The 20,087-nt window shown below is 39.3% G+C and overlaps 3 protein-coding genes across 4 annotated transcripts in view; 1 reads left to right on the top strand and 2 right to left on the bottom strand.

Annotated features, from left to right (window-relative positions):
- foxk1 (forkhead box K1) overlaps nt 1-6,393 on the bottom strand; it is a 13,393-nt gene extending 7,000 nt beyond the window's left edge. Inside the window, exons 1-2 of the mRNA XM_010790802.1 lie at nt 5,405-6,393; nt 2,061-2,276 (exon numbers count right to left, since the gene is read on the bottom strand). Of these exons, the coding sequence (XP_010789104.1) occupies nt 2,061-2,276; nt 5,405-5,847 (659 nt within the window). The 5' untranslated portion in view covers nt 5,848-6,393. The remainder of the gene's footprint in view (nt 1-2,060; nt 2,277-5,404) is intronic.
- Nucleotides 6,394-7,854: 1,461 nt separating this feature from the next.
- On the bottom strand, nt 7,855-14,058 carry cyp3a65 (cytochrome P450, family 3, subfamily A, polypeptide 65). Of its 2 annotated transcripts, none has more exons than XM_010790791.1 (13): nt 13,959-14,058; nt 12,797-12,890; nt 12,008-12,060; nt 11,590-11,689; nt 11,389-11,502; nt 10,828-10,916; nt 10,565-10,713; nt 10,327-10,454; nt 10,160-10,235; nt 9,915-10,075; nt 8,920-9,146; nt 8,557-8,719; nt 7,855-8,162 (listed from the first exon to the last, which is right to left on the bottom strand). In XM_010790791.1, the coding sequence occupies exons 1-13, from the start codon at nt 13,988-13,990 to the stop codon at nt 8,085-8,087; spliced, it is 1,464 nt and encodes a 487-aa protein (XP_010789093.1). In that variant the 5' UTR covers nt 13,991-14,058; the 3' UTR covers nt 7,855-8,084. The 2 variants fall into 2 exon arrangements, with proteins under 2 accessions (XP_010789093.1, XP_010789085.1); XM_010790783.1 differs by lacking the exon at nt 13,959-14,058 and adding an exon at nt 12,975-13,098.
- Nucleotides 14,059-14,254: 196 nt separating this feature from the next.
- LOC104962336 (cytochrome P450 3A30-like) lies at nt 14,255-19,458 on the top strand. The gene is made up of 14 exons (XM_010790771.1): nt 14,255-14,328; nt 14,504-14,597; nt 14,718-14,770; nt 15,534-15,633; nt 16,061-16,174; nt 16,312-16,400; nt 16,623-16,765; nt 16,872-16,999; nt 17,327-17,399; nt 17,505-17,665; nt 17,782-17,849; nt 18,234-18,392; nt 18,672-18,834; nt 18,942-19,458. Exons 1-14 carry the CDS (start codon nt 14,258-14,260, stop codon nt 19,014-19,016), a joined length of 1,491 nt encoding a protein of 496 aa, XP_010789073.1. The 5' UTR covers nt 14,255-14,257; the 3' UTR covers nt 19,017-19,458.
- Nucleotides 19,459-20,087: the final 629 nt, after the last annotated feature.

Here is a 20,087-nt window from a genome sequence, read left to right as displayed (position 1 = left end):
ACAAACCCTCAAAATACACCCTGTAGCAAATACAACTCTTACACAGAAAAGACCTGTATCTGTGCTGCCGTGCTGCCCCAGAACGCCTTGTTGGTTGGAGATTTTTCTTTTTCCATTTTTTTCTTCCTGGTCATAGTGATGTAACACTGCGGAGCTACACACACACACACACACACACACACACACACACACACACACACACACTATTCTTTGGCTGGGGAAACTAGGCTGCAGGCTCTGTTTTGCAAGCGTCTCTGCTTTGTAAACTCTGCACTGAAATATGAATGAAGACGACCAGGAACCTCTAACGTTGCTCAGAGGCATCTTTAGTATTCAAGTCTGTACATCTACTTCCTAAACTTCCATAACAGATATGTTTGCCTCCTTGGGAGAGGAAGTGTTTGTCTTGGCTTTCCTTTGACGCTGTTAAAACAGCCATATCACTGCATCTGCATGTGTGCGTGCGTGGGCCAGCAGTACGAGTGTAAACGCTGGCATGGCAGAAGAATGTTATTGTAAACAGTTCATTGATAAGTTGCCAAACAGGAAAGGTGACTCTTACGACAGTGGAGAGACACTGTTAGCATTAAACTGGGAGCAGCACGTGCTTTTACACAAGACTCTTCTTTTGTTTGTACTGTGTGTGGATACTTTCAAGGAAGGTTGCGCAACTATCTGCCCGAAAAAGGCCACAGTGAAAGTGGTGAATAGATGTGTGAGCAAGCGTCTTTACACTAGTGTGTGTGTCCATGTGCGAGGGAGCAGGAGCTGAGGGCTGAGAGGGGTGGGGGGTCCTCTGAAAAGGAAACCACAAATGGACGGAAAAAACGGCCTACAGGCAAAACAATCCGCCTGTTAGCCAATCACGCGCCTCTAAGCTGCAGCCATTCCATATAAGGCAGGCACTCACAAGCTGACATTGGTGGGGAAGTGTGATGTAGAAAGCTACACAGACCACCAGAGGGCACACTCAGCAACACCGCCCTGTTCAACATGCTGTATGCATTTATAGAGCCGTGATTTTCAACATGTGCTGTCACAAATCTGTACAGCGCAGGTTTCCATACCAACAGAAACGCTGCAGCAGCTGATGAACACACATTCAACCAGAGAGAAGATTACCAGTGAAAATGAGCTGATGTAGAGTGTGGGTATTTTAAATTATTACAGGTTTTTGGTTAACGATAACAAGTCAAACAAAAGGAAGCTAAGCCTCACTTGTTTGCAGATCCACACAGATAAACATGACTGAACACGATTATGGATGGGAGCCAAGAGGAGGTGAGAAAGTAAACTGCGCATAGACTCCGAAAGACCACAAACACTCATTATGTAATGTATTATGCAACAGACAAAAGCATAGCTGAGTTCAAGTGCTTTTTGGTGAATAGGTTTTCTGTGTATGTCCCTCCATGACAACCATTGTTAAAAACAAGCAATCTCCTACTTTAACGTAAACAAAAAAAACAAGCGCCTCAATCAAAATGTTGAATCCTTCTCAAACACCCTGGTTCAATTGCATTTTGGACGCAACCAAGATTTATTTTCATTACTGCTTAATGTGCCAATTATCATGTGAATTCCTCATTTATGCTCTGTATAAAACAAGGAAAGAATATGCAGATTAGGAATGTCTAACTCTTAATGTAACATCATTAGGTAAGCTTCCTACCACGTCATAAAAACAGGCAAAACCTGAAATTGAAGACGCTTTGAAAAGGGAATGAGTATGAGGCTATTTAATATAAGTAGACTAATCAAATTATTTAAACTCACAATGGAGACTCATTCCAAACATCCTTTAAACATATATAGTTGACTTATTTATTCATTTTATTTGTATGTTTTTCTGGACACTTGTTTTTAATTCGGTAATAAATCTGAATTGTAATTGTTGTCACATTTAATTTGTTGTATATGTTATCCGTTCATGAACAGAACAGTAACAGTATGATAGGCATCGGGCTCAGGTGAAGCAGAAACATTATGGCTCTAACTGTAATAACAACAGGAAGACCTTAAACACTGTTGGGGTTCACTTCATGTCTGTGGGTCCTCACCTGATAGTGCCTGTGGGCGAAGGCAGCGGAGAGCCAAATGCCCGGATGTGCTCTTCATGCTGCTGCATTGTGGGAATGCTGATTTTGAGGGGGGAAATGTGGGGCAGCAGCGGGCGAGGAGGAAGAGACAGCTGCTCCCGCTCTCTGTGCTCCTCGTGCTGCAGGAGTGACATGAACTGGATCTTGATGACGGTACTTGGAAAACGAAACACACACCTAGAGAGCAGGACAGAGAGTGAGAGGAGGACGCAGAGCAGAAGAAAACAGAAGCATAGACAAGGTTAGTTTGGTCCTATTCAAAATTCAAAAGCTAAGCATTATAACATATTATTGTATAACAGTTCTGGAGGCTCAAGGTTTTACTCAGTTCAAATATAAATGTTTAATTGTCCATGTTTGTTTGACTTTCTTTCATTGTTTTCTTTACAGGATATAATTACAGACAATTCAACAATTTTTCCCTTTTAAAGAGAACAGGGCCTGGATGGGGACAGTCCACATCATAATATAACTGTCCCGTGTTTTTGCCTCCTTTTGTGTGTTGTATGTGTCTTAACAAAGTTCCAGAGCCTCTGAGAAATGTATCTGCTATAACTTTCAGTCTGTATGTGACTTCTCCATTAATAGAATCATTTTACAGACTTCTTGTATTAAGACTGACATTTATTGGCTTATTATCATTTCAATTCGAACGTTTCCAAGTTTAAGAATAACCTAGAAATCACGATGTTAGCATATGTTTGAAGTAATATATAGCCGGTAAACACAAGTAAATGTAGGTATATCTTTTATTAAAGATATGGAATCGTATCATGAAGCATAGGGGTGTGTTTTCTATATAAACAATATATTTTGTGGACAAGAAACTAGTCTGGTGTATTAACACAACACCCACTAACCTGCATTTCCTCTTACTTAAGCAGGTCTGGACAACTGCCTCAAAGAAAGCAAGGATTTGTTCAGGCCCAACATAATTCAAGGTTAAACGAAACCCCCGAAAATAATAATGTGTACGAGGCTTTCATCTATGTCTCACAATGAAACCTTAATGACTAATGTTGATGTCTCCTAGCAAGTTTAGGCAGTAAGGGTGATGATTCAGTGTAGTCTTTCTTTGTGACTGGAACCATTGTGTCAAGCTAGATTAGATGAGTGCTTTCTTTGAAAAAGAAACTGAATCCTAACTAATTCTAGGGGCCCTGGGCTCAGACCTCCCTGTGGAGATGAACACATGAAAAAAGAAAAAACACCCCCACAAAACCATAAATGTGTTGTAAGCTGACAGTTAAACCAGTCTATGCACTTTATCTTTTCTCTATAATTTGCTTCTGAAAATTGCAGATGCCAATCCAATAGCCCACATGCAGCGCTCTCACAGCTGTCCATGTATAGAGCAGGCCATCCTCAACAACTGACTGTCCATGCGAGAACAACTGAAGGAGTTTCAGGGTTCCACAGCTGAGGTGCAAGAGACTGTGCACACAACAGCTTGTTCTTATTAACGTCCACGGTGCCAGCTGTATGTTGGAGTAGCAGAGAGAAAGCCCCCTGTTCAACTGACTCACATGACATGTTGAATAGTGTTAGTGTTGGAGAGCATGTGAGAGACTCTGAGATACAGTGGAAGAAGGTTCAATAGTTTACCCGGTAATGGGAACACGATTTTGCTTCCTGGCATTATTGCTGAGTACTGAATATCACCTAAAATATATGTTGCCAAATATTGTACTGTGTGAATGCTTTAATGATGCAGGCCATTGAAGACTTAAGAAGCTAGAGAGTTTAGAAGAAATCGCTCAAAAAAGACAAACAGCTATTAAGAAAATCTGCTGCAGGCGGCCTGTATGAAAACTATGTCTCATGAAAAATATTTTAAACATTGGAAAAAACAATAATATTAATGTCCTGGAGCACCGGGAATAATCGGCAGTCAATAAGATATCAACTAAACCACACAGATTCAACTGAGCAGTGTCATAACAACTAATTATTGTGATGTGATTTAAGGAGTGAGATAAAAAGGGTATATATGTATTGTAAATGTTAAAGAATAACTAAAAGGATTACTTAAATAAATTGCCCTCTTTTGCATTTGATAAACTTCCGGACTAAGCTCAGCACCATTTTCCAGTTAGCTCTGTAATCCTGAGAGAGGCCCCAGAGCAACACATGCCTTGGCCTTGGTGTGTGAGTCTTGTGTTTACTCCATGTGCTCCTGCTATGAGGATGTCATTTCATGCTGCACTTCCTGTTCAATGCCAGACACGCCCCCAAACACTCGTGACAGCCAATCAGAGAGGATAAGAGTACACCCCCCCCTCTCCACCCTGTGATCAACACACACACACAAAGTCAAAGCTTACTATTTTTAAGATTGCCACCTTATTAAATGAATCAGGCAGTAGAAGCAAAAACGTTTAGCCTCGACAATGGTGCCACAACAGTACAACTAAGACCATATTAATACACCAGATGGTTACTATTGATACAAACACACGCATTTCAAGTCACAATACAAAACAAACACCACTCTTCCAACAAGACTAATAACTGAGCTGCCAGGGTTTGTTTACATTAATGTTAACACGACGGCAAGCAGCTTCACGAGTAGCATTATCGACCTGTATCAATCTGTTTAGTACACATTTAAGTTGACGACATGTTATAAAGCCAGTTTTATCACTACACGATTATTTTCAAAATATCAAAAGTACCTTTTTGTATCTGCTTTGTATTTTGTCGTTATGCCAAATGAAGCGAAGTTCGCTAACGGCTAAAACGAGCTAGGTCAATTCCGTGATTTGATATTAGCTAATAAGTCGGGTAAAAGTACACTAGAGGCCAGGGGTCCCTCAAAACATCCAGACAAAAGATTAACAGCTTAAGTGTTGACATATAGACTAATTATGTTACAGCTTCACTGTCCAAACCAAGGTTACAGTGAACTTATTAAGCGAAGCCGATCAGACCAAATCAAACCGCTCTGATTATTAGGGGTGTCATGACAAACTGTGTATCCCCTTCAGAAATGTGCCCATCGTTTGAATATATAGATGGTTAACTTTTAAAGTTACAATATATCCACTTGAACTATTAAGGATTCATAGTTAGGTGTTTACATAGCTGACATACAATTAAAAAACGTAGTTTCAAAGTTGTATTCAACTGTTTAGCGTATATTAATAGGGGTAGACACACTTTAAAGGAGACACCAACTAATTCATGACACTGGCTGCGAAGTTGTTTTAGTTTTGATTGTCAATGCGTGCTGAACATTAAAGTAAGTAATGCAACAGTCGTGTTGCCATAATTAGCCTGTCGGTAGCGGCTATGCTAACACTCACTCTCTGGGTAGCAGCAGCGGCGGAGCCCCTCTCCGCTGGAAAACCCCGTCAACGAACACGCCATTCTTGCCCAAGCACCGGAGGGAGAACCCGTTCGCCTCGTCACATGTGACCTGCAGGTGTCGCCGTGAAATGAAGCTCGAGTGACCCATGTTGATATCCACGGAGCCGTGAGACGAGTTCCGGCCTATGGTGACCGTCCTCTGGCGCATCAAGAACTCAAAGTCCCGGCCCTCCAGTCTGGCCAGGGCCTGGGGAGCAGGACAAGCGAGGCGCCCGGGGAAAATCCCGGCATCGGCGCGGGCATCCATCAACGCAGGACCCGAGAGGGCAAGCGAGGGCTGGAGATAGTGCGAGGTCACCCCGACGCGCACGGGACTGCATGGTGCCGACTGTAGAGCCAGCAGAGCCCGAGCTCCGGTGTCTTCCCGGTAGTCTGCCATCTTCTTTCGGAGGGTCAACACACTCACACGCGCACACACACACACACTTTACTACTCGCACACACAGAGTTGCAACGTGAGAGTTTTCGGCACTTGTTCGTGGCTCTCGGAACAACATGGAGTCCGGGACGAGGCTAAACCAGGACCGGAGCGTGGACCGGAGTCTCCGCAGGAACCGGACTGGTGCTGCGTTCACGGGCCCCTCGTCACGCTTTCTTTCTCCAGAGGTGGAAGAAGTACTCAGATCTTGTACTTGAGTAAAAGCAGAAGTACCAGAGTGTAGAAATACTGTATTACAAGTAAAAGTCTTGCATTCAAAATGGTACGAAAAAGCATTGTGTTATCTCCTTCAGGGATAAATAGTGACTTAACAGACATTTATATAAATGAGAACCTTTTGAGATTTTCACTTAAAAACAGATGATATTAGAAAATTCATCAACTAAATAGAATGAGAAAAAATAGAGACGAATAGGAGATGGTGTTTATAAAATAGTGCTGTTAAAGTGCAGTAGGCTAAAAAGGTGCTTCAAATGTCAGGCCATTGTACCTTTAAAAAATGTTCAGTATAATTGTAATACTTTTATTTCTCTTTGTTCATTCTGAATAAATACATATAAACAATTGGTATTGATTCTCTTCCCTGAACGCCACACGCGGGCACCTCAGCCGATAGGCTGCAGTTCATGACGTCACACAGGAAACTAGAGCTTCACTTCAGTACCTCAAGATTTAACATCCACTCTGTAGCAGTATTAAAAAATGCAGGCTTATTACTGTCTTTCACTCTCGAGTCTCTCCTGGTTTGCGGATCTGTATACATTCAAATGGCTGCAAATTAGTCATTTAATTAAAGTTAAATATATAAAACGTTAAATTGACGAATCACAAGTTACTGAAAGACACAAAAAAAGTATTCATATGGGATGACAGTTCATTATATTTTATTCCTGCAATTTGGGCTCTTCAAATGCAGCATTAATTGACAAGTTTGGTTTAATATCAACACAGATTTCAGCTGTTTTCAGCAGATAAGCGCCCCCCTAATCCCAGCCCAGGAACATGTGGTGTCTGCACTGGAGCTGGGTTGCTCGGCTCTGAATTTTTTTTCTTTCCTTTTTTTATCTCTACCCTCTGTTTATAAACATGGAAAGAACAAGATGGTTGAAAAACGTGGATAATGGATCTGTAATAGCGGGAGCACATGGTCAATAAATGAACACAATATAAAATAGCATCCACACGAGTGCGCTGTTGTTTTTATTCCAGGCATTTCTTTTTATTGTTTTTGCTTGACATTTTACCAAGGAACCGATTAAGTTTATCATAATCTATAATAATACATGACGAAACGTTTGTTAATTTATTTTGGATAGTTAATCTGAATCTGTTCTTCAGAAACTTAAATTATGAAATAAATGTTGTGGAGTAAAAGAAGTATTTGTATCAGGAAATGTAGCCAAAATTGTACTTAACTACAGTGTTTGAGTAAATCCAGTTAGTAACTTTCAACTACTGGTTATGACAACATTATCACAGTGGTCCACTTTATGCTTTTTATTACTGAAATATCTGATAAAACATGAACTCACTTCCTGGCTGATATCTGAACAAACTCTATTTACTTTTGTATTTTAGTCCCATGTTTTACACAGGGTGAAAACAAAAACATGAACACCTGCGAAATGTAATGAAACCTGTGCAATCAGCCTGCAATACATTTCAGTAATCACCTCTGTTTTGTTATCAGAGAAGTGTTGATTTAGCTGTGATTTAGCTAACATTTAGATGTGCTGTTGTTTGGGATCAAAGTCTATCGTAAGTTGTCTTACCTACTGGAAAAATGACCCTCATATAAAACAATGACCCTCATATAAAACATATTTATTTTAAGTATCAACATGTTACTGTCCTGCTTCTGTTGTTCAGACACATCTTTAGCCCCTGTACGTTGCATGCTGCTCTGACAGTGTAAATAATCACATTTAAAAATGAGAGTGCATATGAGAAAAAATCCATTTATTTTATCTTTAACACAGGCTTTACAAATTATCCATTTGTGACACAATGTATTTTGACATTAAAGCTTTGACAGGAAAAACAGAAGTAACTGATACAATTGCACACACAACTGTACTTTTACCTTGGTAACATTTTTGTAATTATTTACAATAGGTCTGTATGCATAAAAGCTCAAATGATTAACCTTTATATTCTTGTTTTTTTCAGTTTAAGGATTAAGAACGTGCCTCCAGCTTCAGCTGAATTGGACGTTTTGGCATCAGCAGACCCTGGACGTCCATCTCCAAGGGTATCTGGGAGGAAATGATGCGCAAAGACAAGTGTGAACAAAGTCAACAATGCACAACTAAACAAACATCCGGCAGCATTACAGAATTATTGAGTGCGTTATTTGAACATTTCAGCAAAAACAGCAGTGATTCTCCGGCCCAGTGATGAACAATGTCACCTGTACCTTTGTACAGAGTGTCATGTTAATGGCTTTTGATCTTTGGACAGACCTACATGCACAAAAATCATGATTGGCTAGCTATCCTAGGTGTCATATCACTCTTGTTTTCCCAAATCAAACTAGCAGTATCTTGATCGTAAGGATATGGTACTGGATCAAACTGCACCATGAAAAAGAGTACGTATTCAGCATAATCAATTACAAGCAGTGTTAAGATAACAAATATGTGGTCTCACCTCAGTCTCCTTACACACAGAGAAGCTGTACCTCTGCAGGATCTCCACCAATGCTAGTTTCATCATCACCAGAGCAAATCGCATCCCGATGCAGTTCCTGGGTCCTGCCCCGAAAGGCATGTATGTGTACGGATCAATATTCCCCTTGTTTTCCTTGCTGAACCTGGGGACACACAAGCACACAAACGTAAACATGTACACACACACACGAACGTAAACATGTACACACGAACGCACACACACACACACACACACACACACACACACACACACACACACACACACACACACACACACACACACAGGTTCTTTTTGTGGTTGTTTTGGTTAACCTTAACATATAGATATATACAGTATATTAACCTCTCAGGTTTGAACTCCTCTGGCTCGGGCCACAGATCAGGGTCCCTGTGAAGGGTCCATGTGGGTACATTCACTACCATATTTTTGGGAATCACAAGGCCATTTATCTCCACAGTCGCCTTGGCCACACGCTCCAGACGTGGGGCAATTGGGTACAATCGGAGAGACTCGTTGATGACGCCATCTAGATACGCCATCTCCATCAGAGCCTGGTACTCAACAGGACCCTACAAGCACAAAGACACACATATACATAAAAAGACCACGACTCAATTATATCAAGGACATTTTGGACCACAAGAACACTAGAGGGAAACAATAACGGTTAATAACTGAGGCTAAATAACACTGTTCTCCTTTATAAGGAATGGGAACCATATCCATAACCACCTATAGGTTTAGCGAGCTAGCTGGCTAATAACACTTTAATGATGCTCTGGTTACAGAAAAGTGACTTCCCCATAACAACCATTGCCATTTTATTTTGTATTAGTCAAATGAGAAGGAAAAAAGTTCAAGATAGATCTGTTCTGTTCATTTATTTTCCTATAGACAAGTACAGACTGCAGCTGGTCAGCTTAGCGAAACCAAAAGGAGGAGACAAGTGGGAAACCGCTTACCTGACAAAAGGTTCAAAATCTGCCTAGAATCTCTCCTGATGGTTACTAATACTTTCGACCTTGTTTGATTTGATCCAAAATAACAAGTTGCTATTTTACAGTGGCAAGCTGTATCCAGTTTCTAATCATATGCTGTAATAACACACCTGGAGAATGATCACTTAACTCAGCAGCTTTACTGGGCTTGTCCTCTTTTTGGTTATAGCATAGCCTACAGACACGTTTAGCTAAGTATGCTTATAGATCCTTAAGAGTTGGTGGAAATGTTATCTTATCTAGCTGCCAAAAACCAATGAAACAGCTTTACATTAATTATATTGAGACCCACGTGCTATACTTCCAATATTATCCTCCCTCCACCCACTTATACCACACCTTGTTAGGGAAAGTGGAGTCCACCTCCTCTTGCAGCCGTTTCATGATATGAGGGTTTATCGCCAGATTATAAGCCAAGAAACTGAGAGAGCTGCTGCTTGTTTCATAGCCAGCAAACAGGAAAATCATCGCTTGAGAGAGGATCTCATGATCGCTTAAACCTGGGGAGATAGCAAAGAGATATTATTAAGATTTGTTTTAAGTCGTGCTTTAACGTGTATACTGTATGTGGCTGTGTGTGTCACCTTTGTCCTCTTCCACTTCACTGGAATCGTGGGTTTTCTGGGAGTCAATCATCAGCTGAAGGAAATCCACTCGACTCTAAAAGAAGACATAATAATAGCTTTGATTATATTTTTGATAACACTATATACACATATATGTATATACGCACATGCACAGACAGGCATACCTTTTGCTTGCTTTGCTCTCGACCAGTCTTGATCTTCTGCAGTGCAGCGTAAAAGAAATCAGTGACCGAAGTAGGGAAAAATGAAAAATTCAACTTCTCAAAAATAGGACCCATGAAGGGAAAAAAAGCTGTTCAAGAACAAAGGAAGGACACTGGTTGTATTTACTGTAAATATTGGACAGGTGAAGGACACAATTATGAATGGCTGCATTTAATAGAAGCAACATTTATTATTTACCAACAGTGAGGAAGACAGGGTTAAAAAAATCAAACTTCAGCATCTTCTTGATGTTTGTGACAAAAGGGTCTGAGGGGTTGTTGAGTGAGTCAATGTCGACACTGAAGGCTGTGCTGGTCACTACATCCATACTGTAGGGTCCAAAGAACCTAAGGAGCAAACGAACACATTAGAGATTACCTTATCCTTTCAGGCCTAAACAGACATGTATTGCAATAAACGAATACAGTATGTATTGAATTTGTTGTATTTAGTGTCCTTACTCCTTCATCTCTAAGGGCTCATCCTTGTCTGCCTTCTTCTTCATGCTGCTGAGCAGGTTAGCCGAGTGGTGCTTCATTATGCTAAACATCTGCAGTACAGACAGGGAAATATTGAACGTGCTTACTTAAAAACTGAAAAGTAGAACACACATCACAATACACAAAGAGTTTCTGCTGTTTTGGTTTAAAAAGCAGTTGCAGAACAAATCTGACTGGCCACAAGGTGATAAAGGGAAAATGAACTTTTCAGTTACACATAACCATGCTTGATTTTCTTATGTTTCTCTTATATTTGTTCTTTGTTTTGTCAAATGCAGAGTACTTTCTCCTCTTTAGGCCTTTATTAACTTTTCTTTTTAATTACTGTTTTTAAATGCCATTTTCTTAATGTCTTTCATTTTTTGTAAAGCACTTTGAATTGCCTTGTGTTGAAAAGTGCTATATAAATAAACTTGCCTTGCCTTTAAGAAATCCCAGAGCAATCCAAGGAGCAACAACACTTTTTGGTTGAGCTAATGATTAGGTAAGTTTAACATGTAATAAAGGGAGAGGGGGCTGTACCTCCTTCAGTCTCCCTGAGGTGAAGGAGGGAGAGAGAACGCTGCGGATCCTCCTCCACTGATCGTCCTCAGCGATTGACACAGCATCGTAAAGCTCCCCGTTCAGACGGAAGTTCTGCAACAGAGTTATACGAAACATGCCACAGATAAGAAGAGTTCAAGTAACGCAATGACTTATCAAATGTGTTTTAGATTAGCTTACTCTGCGATTGGTGAAGAGAGAGTAACACTCCTTTATCAGAACAGTTTTGATCATGGCCGGATCAGTGATGCACAGCACGGGCTGACGGCCATCAAATATGCTAAATATGACAAGAAGTGAACAGAATATGAATAGATACAAAAAACTGAGATTTTGATACAGTCAGAGACAAAGCTTCTTTGTAAAACAGATATACAATAATACAAGAAACAGAAAAAGCATATTTTATATAGACAAAGGACAACAATCAGATAATGCAGGAATGAAAAACCTGAAATGATTCATTACTTCTGCCTTTTCTCCAGGATGAGTGGGGGTACAATTACATTACATTCAAGATTTTAACATGACACCAAGAACTTAATTATCACACAATACATAATACACAATACACGCACTGTACATCAGGCAGACTTACCCCCATGTTTTTCCATATTTCTTGAAGCAATTCTCATCAAAGACAGTGAATCCCTGACAAAAAAAAGATTATGAATCATACACCTTTCTTCTGTCCACTTCAATGCGTTGGAGATATCTGTAGCATGAAAACAAATGTTTAAATATGGAAATCATTAACATAAGTAGTGTTCATTCTGAAGAATATGTCAACAAAAACAAGAGTTGCAACACGGTGCATGTTAAAATGATCAATCATTAAATCATCCGTTTCAACAACTTCACTTCAGACTTCCCACAAAATAAAATATGTTTAAACACTGATGGATTACCGAATGTAAAATAAATGGGAAAAGGAAAACTTTCATTATCAGATTTTAATAACACAATTAAAATACTTTATTTTCATCTTAGAAATTGAACACTGATACGTTTATAACAATTGAATTTGTCGTTTAACCTATGAGAAAATGGTGAAACCATTAAAAACTGAATGACACAATATGCATGGTGTAATCAGTGATTTAAACTCCACAACCATGCTGCACCCATTACACACACATGCTAACCTTGTGGAAGTTTTAAATGACTTTATCAGTATGCAAAGTGTAGATATCATCAAGGCATAACATACCAGTTTCACTCAGTATCATGCATACACTTTTACACATAAATGTAAGTCACTTTTACACATAATTACTTTGAATGATATTTGTAAGGTGCTCTACCACACTACTGTGTATCCTGCTTAGCCTGTACACTCTGGTATGAATCGATTGAGTATTGATTTTGAAAAGTTATGTTGACCAACCTTTTTATATTCCAACATGGTCCCAAAAAAAGGGATTGGTGTTGGACCAGGGACGCCCATTTTCTTAAATGTAGCAAATGGCCAGCAGACATACCTGGAAAACAAAATAACAGAAGAGTCATCATACAAACAAACACACGGCATACATACTTCGGACAAATATTTTTCAAACACTCACACAATGGTCAGTGTGATGAAAGCCACCAGGAGGGTCCATGTCTCAGTTGAAAAATAAAAGCCCATCTCTGCGTGTTTTTTCTTTTTAGTCAATGGCAGCACAAGCTCCACTAAAGTCCAAAATCACGGACCAAAGGCTTTTATCTCGTGCTGCACATTCAGGTTATTCAGGTTGCGTGACCAAGTGTGTGAGAGCTGAACCAATGACAGACAAGCACTGTTATGTGAATCATTAACAGAAAGAAACTAAACACCATTATTAAATAACAGGCATTAGTATATCTGTCGTCTGTGACGCAGCTATTTTAGGGCTCTAATAATTGTATTGCTTGTGTTACAGAAGCAATACAACCAAGCCATTAAAGACATTATTTCCTTGATGTACTAAAGAAACGTACTGTGATATGTTTGTGACAGTCAAATTACTTTAATTATAAATATAAATGTGCAATCTGATAACACAAAGACAAGTCCAGGCATATACTCAGGTGTGTGGGCAGGGACGCAGGAAGAAAATAAGAAAAAGCGATAATGCGGTGTGCTTCTTCTGTTGCTCTGCTATAGAAAAGAAGCTTGTCAGTGCAGACAAGATCAGGGATGGGAGTTTTGTGAAAGCAGGGTTTAACAACTGGCGAAAGGCAGGGGAAACATTTAGGGAGCATGAGAAGTCCCATCAACACACAGGCCGTCCACAAACTGGCAGCATTAAAACGAACACCGATGAATGCACTGCTCTCACAAGCAGTTGCTAAAGACCAAATTATTGCATTTAATATGACGTTATTATACAGGACCGCCCAGTGGCATCGCCTGGCCTGGGCGAATTATAATTCTTCTGAATGATATTCCTATGTGAACATTATGAGATGGACAGCCAGAGAGAATAAATGAAAAACAGTTATGAAATACTATATGATAGTAAAACAAGAATACAGTTTAAAAGGGGAGTGATTTGTAAAATATAAGAAAAAGAAAATCTGCTTACAGTTCAGTTTCATATGGGTGTTGTGTATCCATAGATCGCTTAATTTTGCTTTCAAAGTGCACCAGATTGATGCTTTTAACTTCAATATTTAAACAAAACTCTTCCCCCCCCCATCCTCCCACCGCACCCCCAACTCTGACTGACGTCCCGCGTCCCTATGTGTGGGTGACACTTGGGCACTGTCGCTGCACATGAGAGGAAACAGCAAAACATCTTATGCAACACGGTGAAGAGAACCCACGCCTTCGAACATGCAGTCAGTCAGAGTTCAGTTCAACTTGGCAGAGCAAGCGAGAGCCATGGGCTGTCTTCCTTTCTTCTCTTTAGAAACATGGATTCTATTGATCACATGCTTCTGCTTGTTTTTTGTGTAAGGATCAGAGGTTTATTTGAACTAAGGAAGATTATTCGTACTACCGGTGACATAAATCACCTTTAGAAACACAGGAAATCACCAAAGTTAAGATTAAAGTCTTTGACTGACACAATGTGACCTTAAATACTTTAATTTTGATTGTATTTTATTGTGTTTCTGTTCTGTACAGGTATGGCAAGTGGACTCATGGTATATTTGAGAAATTGGGAATCCCAGGTCCAAAGCCGTACACGTACTGGGGAACAGTTGGCCGGTACCACTCTGTATGTAAATATTTAATACAGTTTTATTATCTAAATAAAATTCGCTTGATTTTGTCTTTCAACGGACAATGATATTTTTTGTGATTAGGGATGAATATACAGTACATTCTCTGTTACCAGGTTTACTACGAGGATGACATCGAGTGTGCTAATAAGTATGGAAAAATATGGGGGTGAGTCCATAATTTATTTTTTATTTAATTGCTTTTCAGTTTTAAAGTCAAATGCAAATAACATTGTTGATGGGTTCAAAAAGGAAAAATAAAAAACAAACAAAAAACATAAATGATAAATACATATTAAAAAAGGATGTCGGTTGGGGTGTGAAGTTGCTTAAGAATTCAATATGATAATATGACAAGATTCATTGATAGGGCCCAAAATTAACGTTACGTCAGCAAAGTAGATTTAAAGTCTCAGTAATCCAGGAAAGGATTTGTTGTCAAATGTGTGGGCAGAGCCATGAAAAAGGAACCTGAGTTTCATTAGCTTGTCAAATGTGGTAACTCTCGACCATAAAACTGAATTACAGGGCTGTGGGTTTGTCCTGCATCCTAATAACATAAAACAAAGGTTGAGATTGTGTGATAAGCTCCTCATAGGGAACTACTATCTAACACTAACAGAGACACAACATATAGCAATACAAGTTATTATTACCTGCCCAAAACACAAAATAGATTTCCTGTAGAAATGTAAGTTAAGAAAGAGCCAGTAAAGCAGAAGTGTATCAAACTTAACTAAGCCTAACACCAAGCTACTCATAATTACGTATTATTATGTGACAACGTTTGACTGGTTTTGACTCTTGAACTTCACCCGTGGTTGCTTGTATCAGCTGTAGTCTTACTAATGGCAGCAGATATTCTCCTGCTATAGCAACAAGAGTTTAACAATGAATGCACAACATTTAAATGTGTTTGTTTAAATGTCTAGATCATACGAGTTGAGGAAGCCCGTGCTGGCAGTGATGGACCCCGACATGGTGAAAGCCATCATCGTGAAGGAGTGCTTCACCTACTTTACCAACCGCAGGGTGAGGATATACATAAAACTATATAGAAAATATAAAGGATTGCTGTAAATAAGACACTGGAGAGTGACACAATATCCGTTGATCATCAATTTTAGCAGACTAAAGCTGTCTTCAAATTGAAGTTGTTATAATGTAATTTTGAAATCGGTGAGGAAATGAGGATTGGCAGGGGGGGGGGGAATGTCAACTTACCACTTAACAAAAAAAAGCAATTCTATTGGCTTTAATTGTGTTGTTCGACTACAGTGCATAGTTCAAAGTATATCTCTGATATGAACAAGATAACTGAGGGTAAATCAAACGAGTCCATCTCCTTGAGCAACTCTTTATTGGGGAACACATTTCTTGCTTTTACAAAAAAATTATAGATATATCTCTGGGTAGAAAATAAAAAAGATTGTTGTGGTGTGTTTCTAACAAACTTCAGAACTTTCGTCTGAATGGGGACCTTTATGACGCTATCTCTATTGTTGAGGACGACGAATGGAGACGGATTCGTCACATCCTCACTCCCTCTTTCACCTCTGGCCGTATAAAAGAAGTACGATTTTTGGATCTTCACAAGTTGTAAAAGTCATATTTTGAATGATTAAAGATGGAGGACGACTCTATAGTAACAATTCATCTCCACAGTACACTAACTTCACTCTCATTTTTACACTTTTTCCTTGCTCTCAGATGTTTAGCCTCATGAAACATCATTCCAGCAAACTCACAACCAGCCTGCAGTCCAAGGCGTGCAATAATGAAGTCATAGCAGTAAAAGAGTGAGTAATGCGGTGCTATGCATGGTTAAATGTGACAAGATGGTCACATGATAACCAAAGTGTGTATATTGTTGAGCTTAGGTGTTGTGTCCCTCTTTTTCCAGTCTTTGTGCTAAGCTAAGTTAACAGCTGACAGGAGCTTAATTATTATCAAGTACATTATTTTCTATGTGGCAACTGGTTTCAACCAATAATCAATGATATCATGATTTGTGTGTCCAGCTTCTTTGGAGGCTACAGTATGGATGTGATGGCCAGCTGTGCATTCAGTGTGGATGTGGACTCAATAAACAACCCCTCACATCCCCTCATCAAACACGCCTCGAAGCTCTTTAAATTCAACCCACTTCTTTTCATCTTCCAAGGTATCCACTGCTTTTCAATGACATGCACCTTTTAATTCTTTATGTTGATGTTAACAGATATGTTCGTGACTAAGATCATAATAACTAACCCTCTTTCTCTTCTCAGGGTTTTTCCCTGTTTTTCTTCCTCTCATGGAGCGGCTTGGGGTCTCCTTGTTTACAAAGTCTTCTACTCAATTCTTTAATACTCTTCTGGGGAAGGTCAGAGAAGAACGAGACAGGAGCTCACACCAGGTTTGGACAAAACGATAAAAAACTCCATTTTGTTTTTCTGTTTTTCATTTCATCGTATTACAATAAACATCTGATCGCGCTCAATTGAGCTGACCACCAACATTTTGCATAAACATTGGATTCCTCAATCAAGGGAGTTGATGAAAAATGACAGCAATACACCACATATTCAGTACACACACATCTTTGACTCAGGATATTCCAACAACAACACATGTTTACCATAGAAACCCAATCTGTGGATGGTGGATTGTCATGGTCCACTGTGCTGTCATACAACATACTATCAAACACATGTTGGAGAGCATGTATCATTCCTGTTTTCAGAATGCAGATTTCCTTCAACATATGATCAACTCTCAGTCTGCCAGTGAAGCCAAGAAAGAAAAGCAGAATAAAGGTATTACATTCACTCACCTGTATTCACACACCTGTATGCACACAAAAGGTTTTGAGGCCTCTTTTCCTCTTCATCCCTCTTCATACATCTCGTCCGCCCTGACAGGTCTCACTGATCACGAGATTGTTTCTCAAGCCACAATGTTTATGTTTGCTGGTTACGAGACGAGCGCCCTCACTCTCGTTGCCTTGGCCTACAGTTTGGCAAGAAATCCTGAAGTCATGAAACGCCTGCAAGAAGAGATAGATTCCACTTTCCCTAAAAAGGTAAAGCAGAGGTTTCTGGTACAAGAGTCATTCTCTGCACTTCATGTAATTGATTAAATTAAAGTTTTGAAAATCCCGAATTGTGTTTAGTGTAAGCATGATTTGTATCTCTGCAGGGTTCTGTCCAATATGAAGAGCTGATGCAGATGGAGTACCTAGACAGTGTCGTCAATGAGTGTCTGAGGTAAAGAGCTTTTTCTTATACTAGCTGTTCACAACATGCTAAGCATAAGAATTAAGTTAACATGCTAATGTTTAGCAATGTTACTACCATTATTATAGCTTGCTGACATGCTAATATTTGATAATGAGCACTAAAAATGAAGAATAGCTGAGGTTGTCGGGAATGTCATTAGATTTGCAGGCATTTGATCATGCACCAAATAACTAACATAACACAAATCCATATGATAATTATAAAAGAAAGTCAGAACCATCTTGTTCTTTTGAGTTGCTACCTTGCCATTGAAACAACATTATGCTGTATTTCAAGAATAGACATTTGGGTACGTCTGTAGATTTTCAAAATATTATAATATATATAATGTCAGTAATCTTTTGACAATAGGCTCTACCCTCCAGCTGGACGTCTTGAACGGATTGCCAAAGAAACTGTAAAGGTCAGTGGCATCACAATCCCTAAGGACATGCTCGTGATGGTCCCAGTCTACGCTCTGCACCACGACCCCGAGCTGTGGCCCGAGCCCGAGGAGTTCCGACCCGACAGGTAGATGCCACAGTGCTCCTGTGTGTGTACTATAAATGTATGTATAAGGTGAAATGTGTACTGTAAATGTGTGTAGATGTGTGTACTGTAAATGTGTGTTGATGTTGTAAATGTGTAGATTTAATTAAATTACTTTGTGTAAAATAAAAAAATTGAACGTGAATCTTGAGAAACTTCATTTGTACAATCCTGTGAAACATAGTATATAAGAAGATTCCCTTTTATGTTTGTATGTGTGTAAAAGTTAAATGTTCTTTTCTTTGTTGCTTTTTATTCAAGATTCAGTAAACAGAACAAGCAGAGCATCAACCCGTACACCTACCTGCCATTTGGGCTCGGGCCGAGGAACTGCATAGGGATGCGTTTTGCTCTGGTTTTGATTAAACTGGCCATGGTGGAAGTTCTGCAGAACTACAGCTTCTCCGTCTGCGAGGAGACGGAGGTGGTTACTTTTGAAATGCTTACTACATGATTGCTCAATACACTTGACAAGTTGGATTTGCTGGCAGAGAGAGCACGTGTTTCAAATGTTGTATTTGTCTTTCACAGATCCCTTTGATAATGAACCCAGATGGTCTGGTTGGACCTCTGAAACCGATCAAGCTCAAGCTGGTGACACGTTAAATCGCCTCAGGAAAAGCAGACAACTAGGAGAGCTGAACTATCCTCTAAATGTATCATTTAGTAATAAAAAATGCTGCTTAAAGTTTATAAAAGTTTGTAATCTGATGTGACATTGTGATAGACCCTGACTTTAATAATGGAAGACGTTCATAAGTGATGGAAATGTTTGACAGGAAAAATATGTATAGTCGAAGCACTAATTAATAACATTTAGTGTCATGATTACAAATCAAACTCAACCAGATTTGACAATGAAACTAAAAAGTAAACTCATAAAACAAAATGTCTGAAAATGTCTAATGTCAAGGAGGCAAAATGACACATTAACATGGATTTATTTTCTTACGCTATCTTATTGTTAAAATGCTTTTATCAAAGCTACATGCAGCTTAATCAATAAAAACTAACTGGTGGTAGCTTTGGGGGCTTTCTTGTGTTTTGGTCACATCTCTAGATAGATTTAGCGGCTGATGTAAGATTTGTGAATCTTGATATGTTACATTTTGTTTAATCACCAGTGGATCCGAACGTATACTCATCTCTACTGTCACACAAGCAATTTTGATTTAATGTGCATGAAATTTGGGGGGAGGCCACATTACTCCAAGTCTTTGAAATGCATAAAGTATCCGAACAACAAAGAAAATTCCTAAAAATACAGAAACACATGATGCAATATATCGCAATATCCCGTAAATACTCTCAAGTAAGTTGAATGACTACCACAAAGTCATCGCCTCACCTTTCTGATGACTCAGTGGGCTTTTGTTAGTGGGTTTTCCTTATCCGAAGCAAGTTTTTCAAGAACCAATGTCTTTGTCAACTATCCAGATAGAGATTGTAATTTGTGATATTGGGCTAAAATATAATTGACGTGTTTTATTACACATTATATGGTTTGTCTAATATTGTATTGTCGGGGTTGGGGGAGAGTTTTGCAGCTCTGATGACCCCCTTTGGCTTGAGTTGTGCCAATTTAAATAGAGACTTCAAAATACGTTAAACCTTAACACATAAAATCAGACAGGAGTGCAACTTTAAATTAAATACCCAGACAGTGTTACTATGTTG

Source organism: Notothenia coriiceps, unplaced genomic scaffold (assembly GCF_000735185.1).
Source record: "Notothenia coriiceps isolate Sejong01 unplaced genomic scaffold, NC01 NC01_scaffold00001471, whole genome shotgun sequence".
Lineage (NCBI taxonomy): Eukaryota > Metazoa > Chordata > Actinopteri > Perciformes > Nototheniidae > Notothenia > Notothenia coriiceps.
The sequence above is the reverse complement of the archived record's forward strand: the minus strand, read 5'-3'. Positions and strand labels throughout refer to the sequence as shown.

Excerpts from the sequence above, each read along its gene's own strand:
- LOC104962336 (XM_010790771.1), top strand. The coding sequence starts at position 14,258 with ATGGGCTGTCTTCCTTTCTTCTCTTTAGAAACATGGATTCTATTGATC. Across the intron at positions 14,329-14,503 it reads TGCTTCTGCTTGTTTTTTGT|GTATGGCAAGTGGACTCATG; the intron begins GTAAGGATCAGA and ends TGTTCTGTACAG. Across the intron at positions 14,771-15,533 it reads AAGTATGGAAAAATATGGGG|ATCATACGAGTTGAGGAAGC; the intron begins GTGAGTCCATAA and ends TTAAATGTCTAG.
- cyp3a65 (XM_010790783.1), bottom strand. The coding sequence starts at position 13,039 with ATGGGCTTTTATTTTTCAACTGAGACATGGACCCTCCTGGTGGCTTTC. Across the intron at positions 10,455-10,564 it reads CCCTGTCTTCCTCACTGTTG|CTTTTTTTCCCTTCATGGGT; the intron begins GTAAATAATAAA and ends GTTCTTGAACAG. Across the intron at positions 8,163-8,556 it reads CTGTGTGTAAGGAGACTGAG|ATACCCTTGGAGATGGACGT; the intron begins GTGAGACCACAT and ends ATTTCCTCCCAG.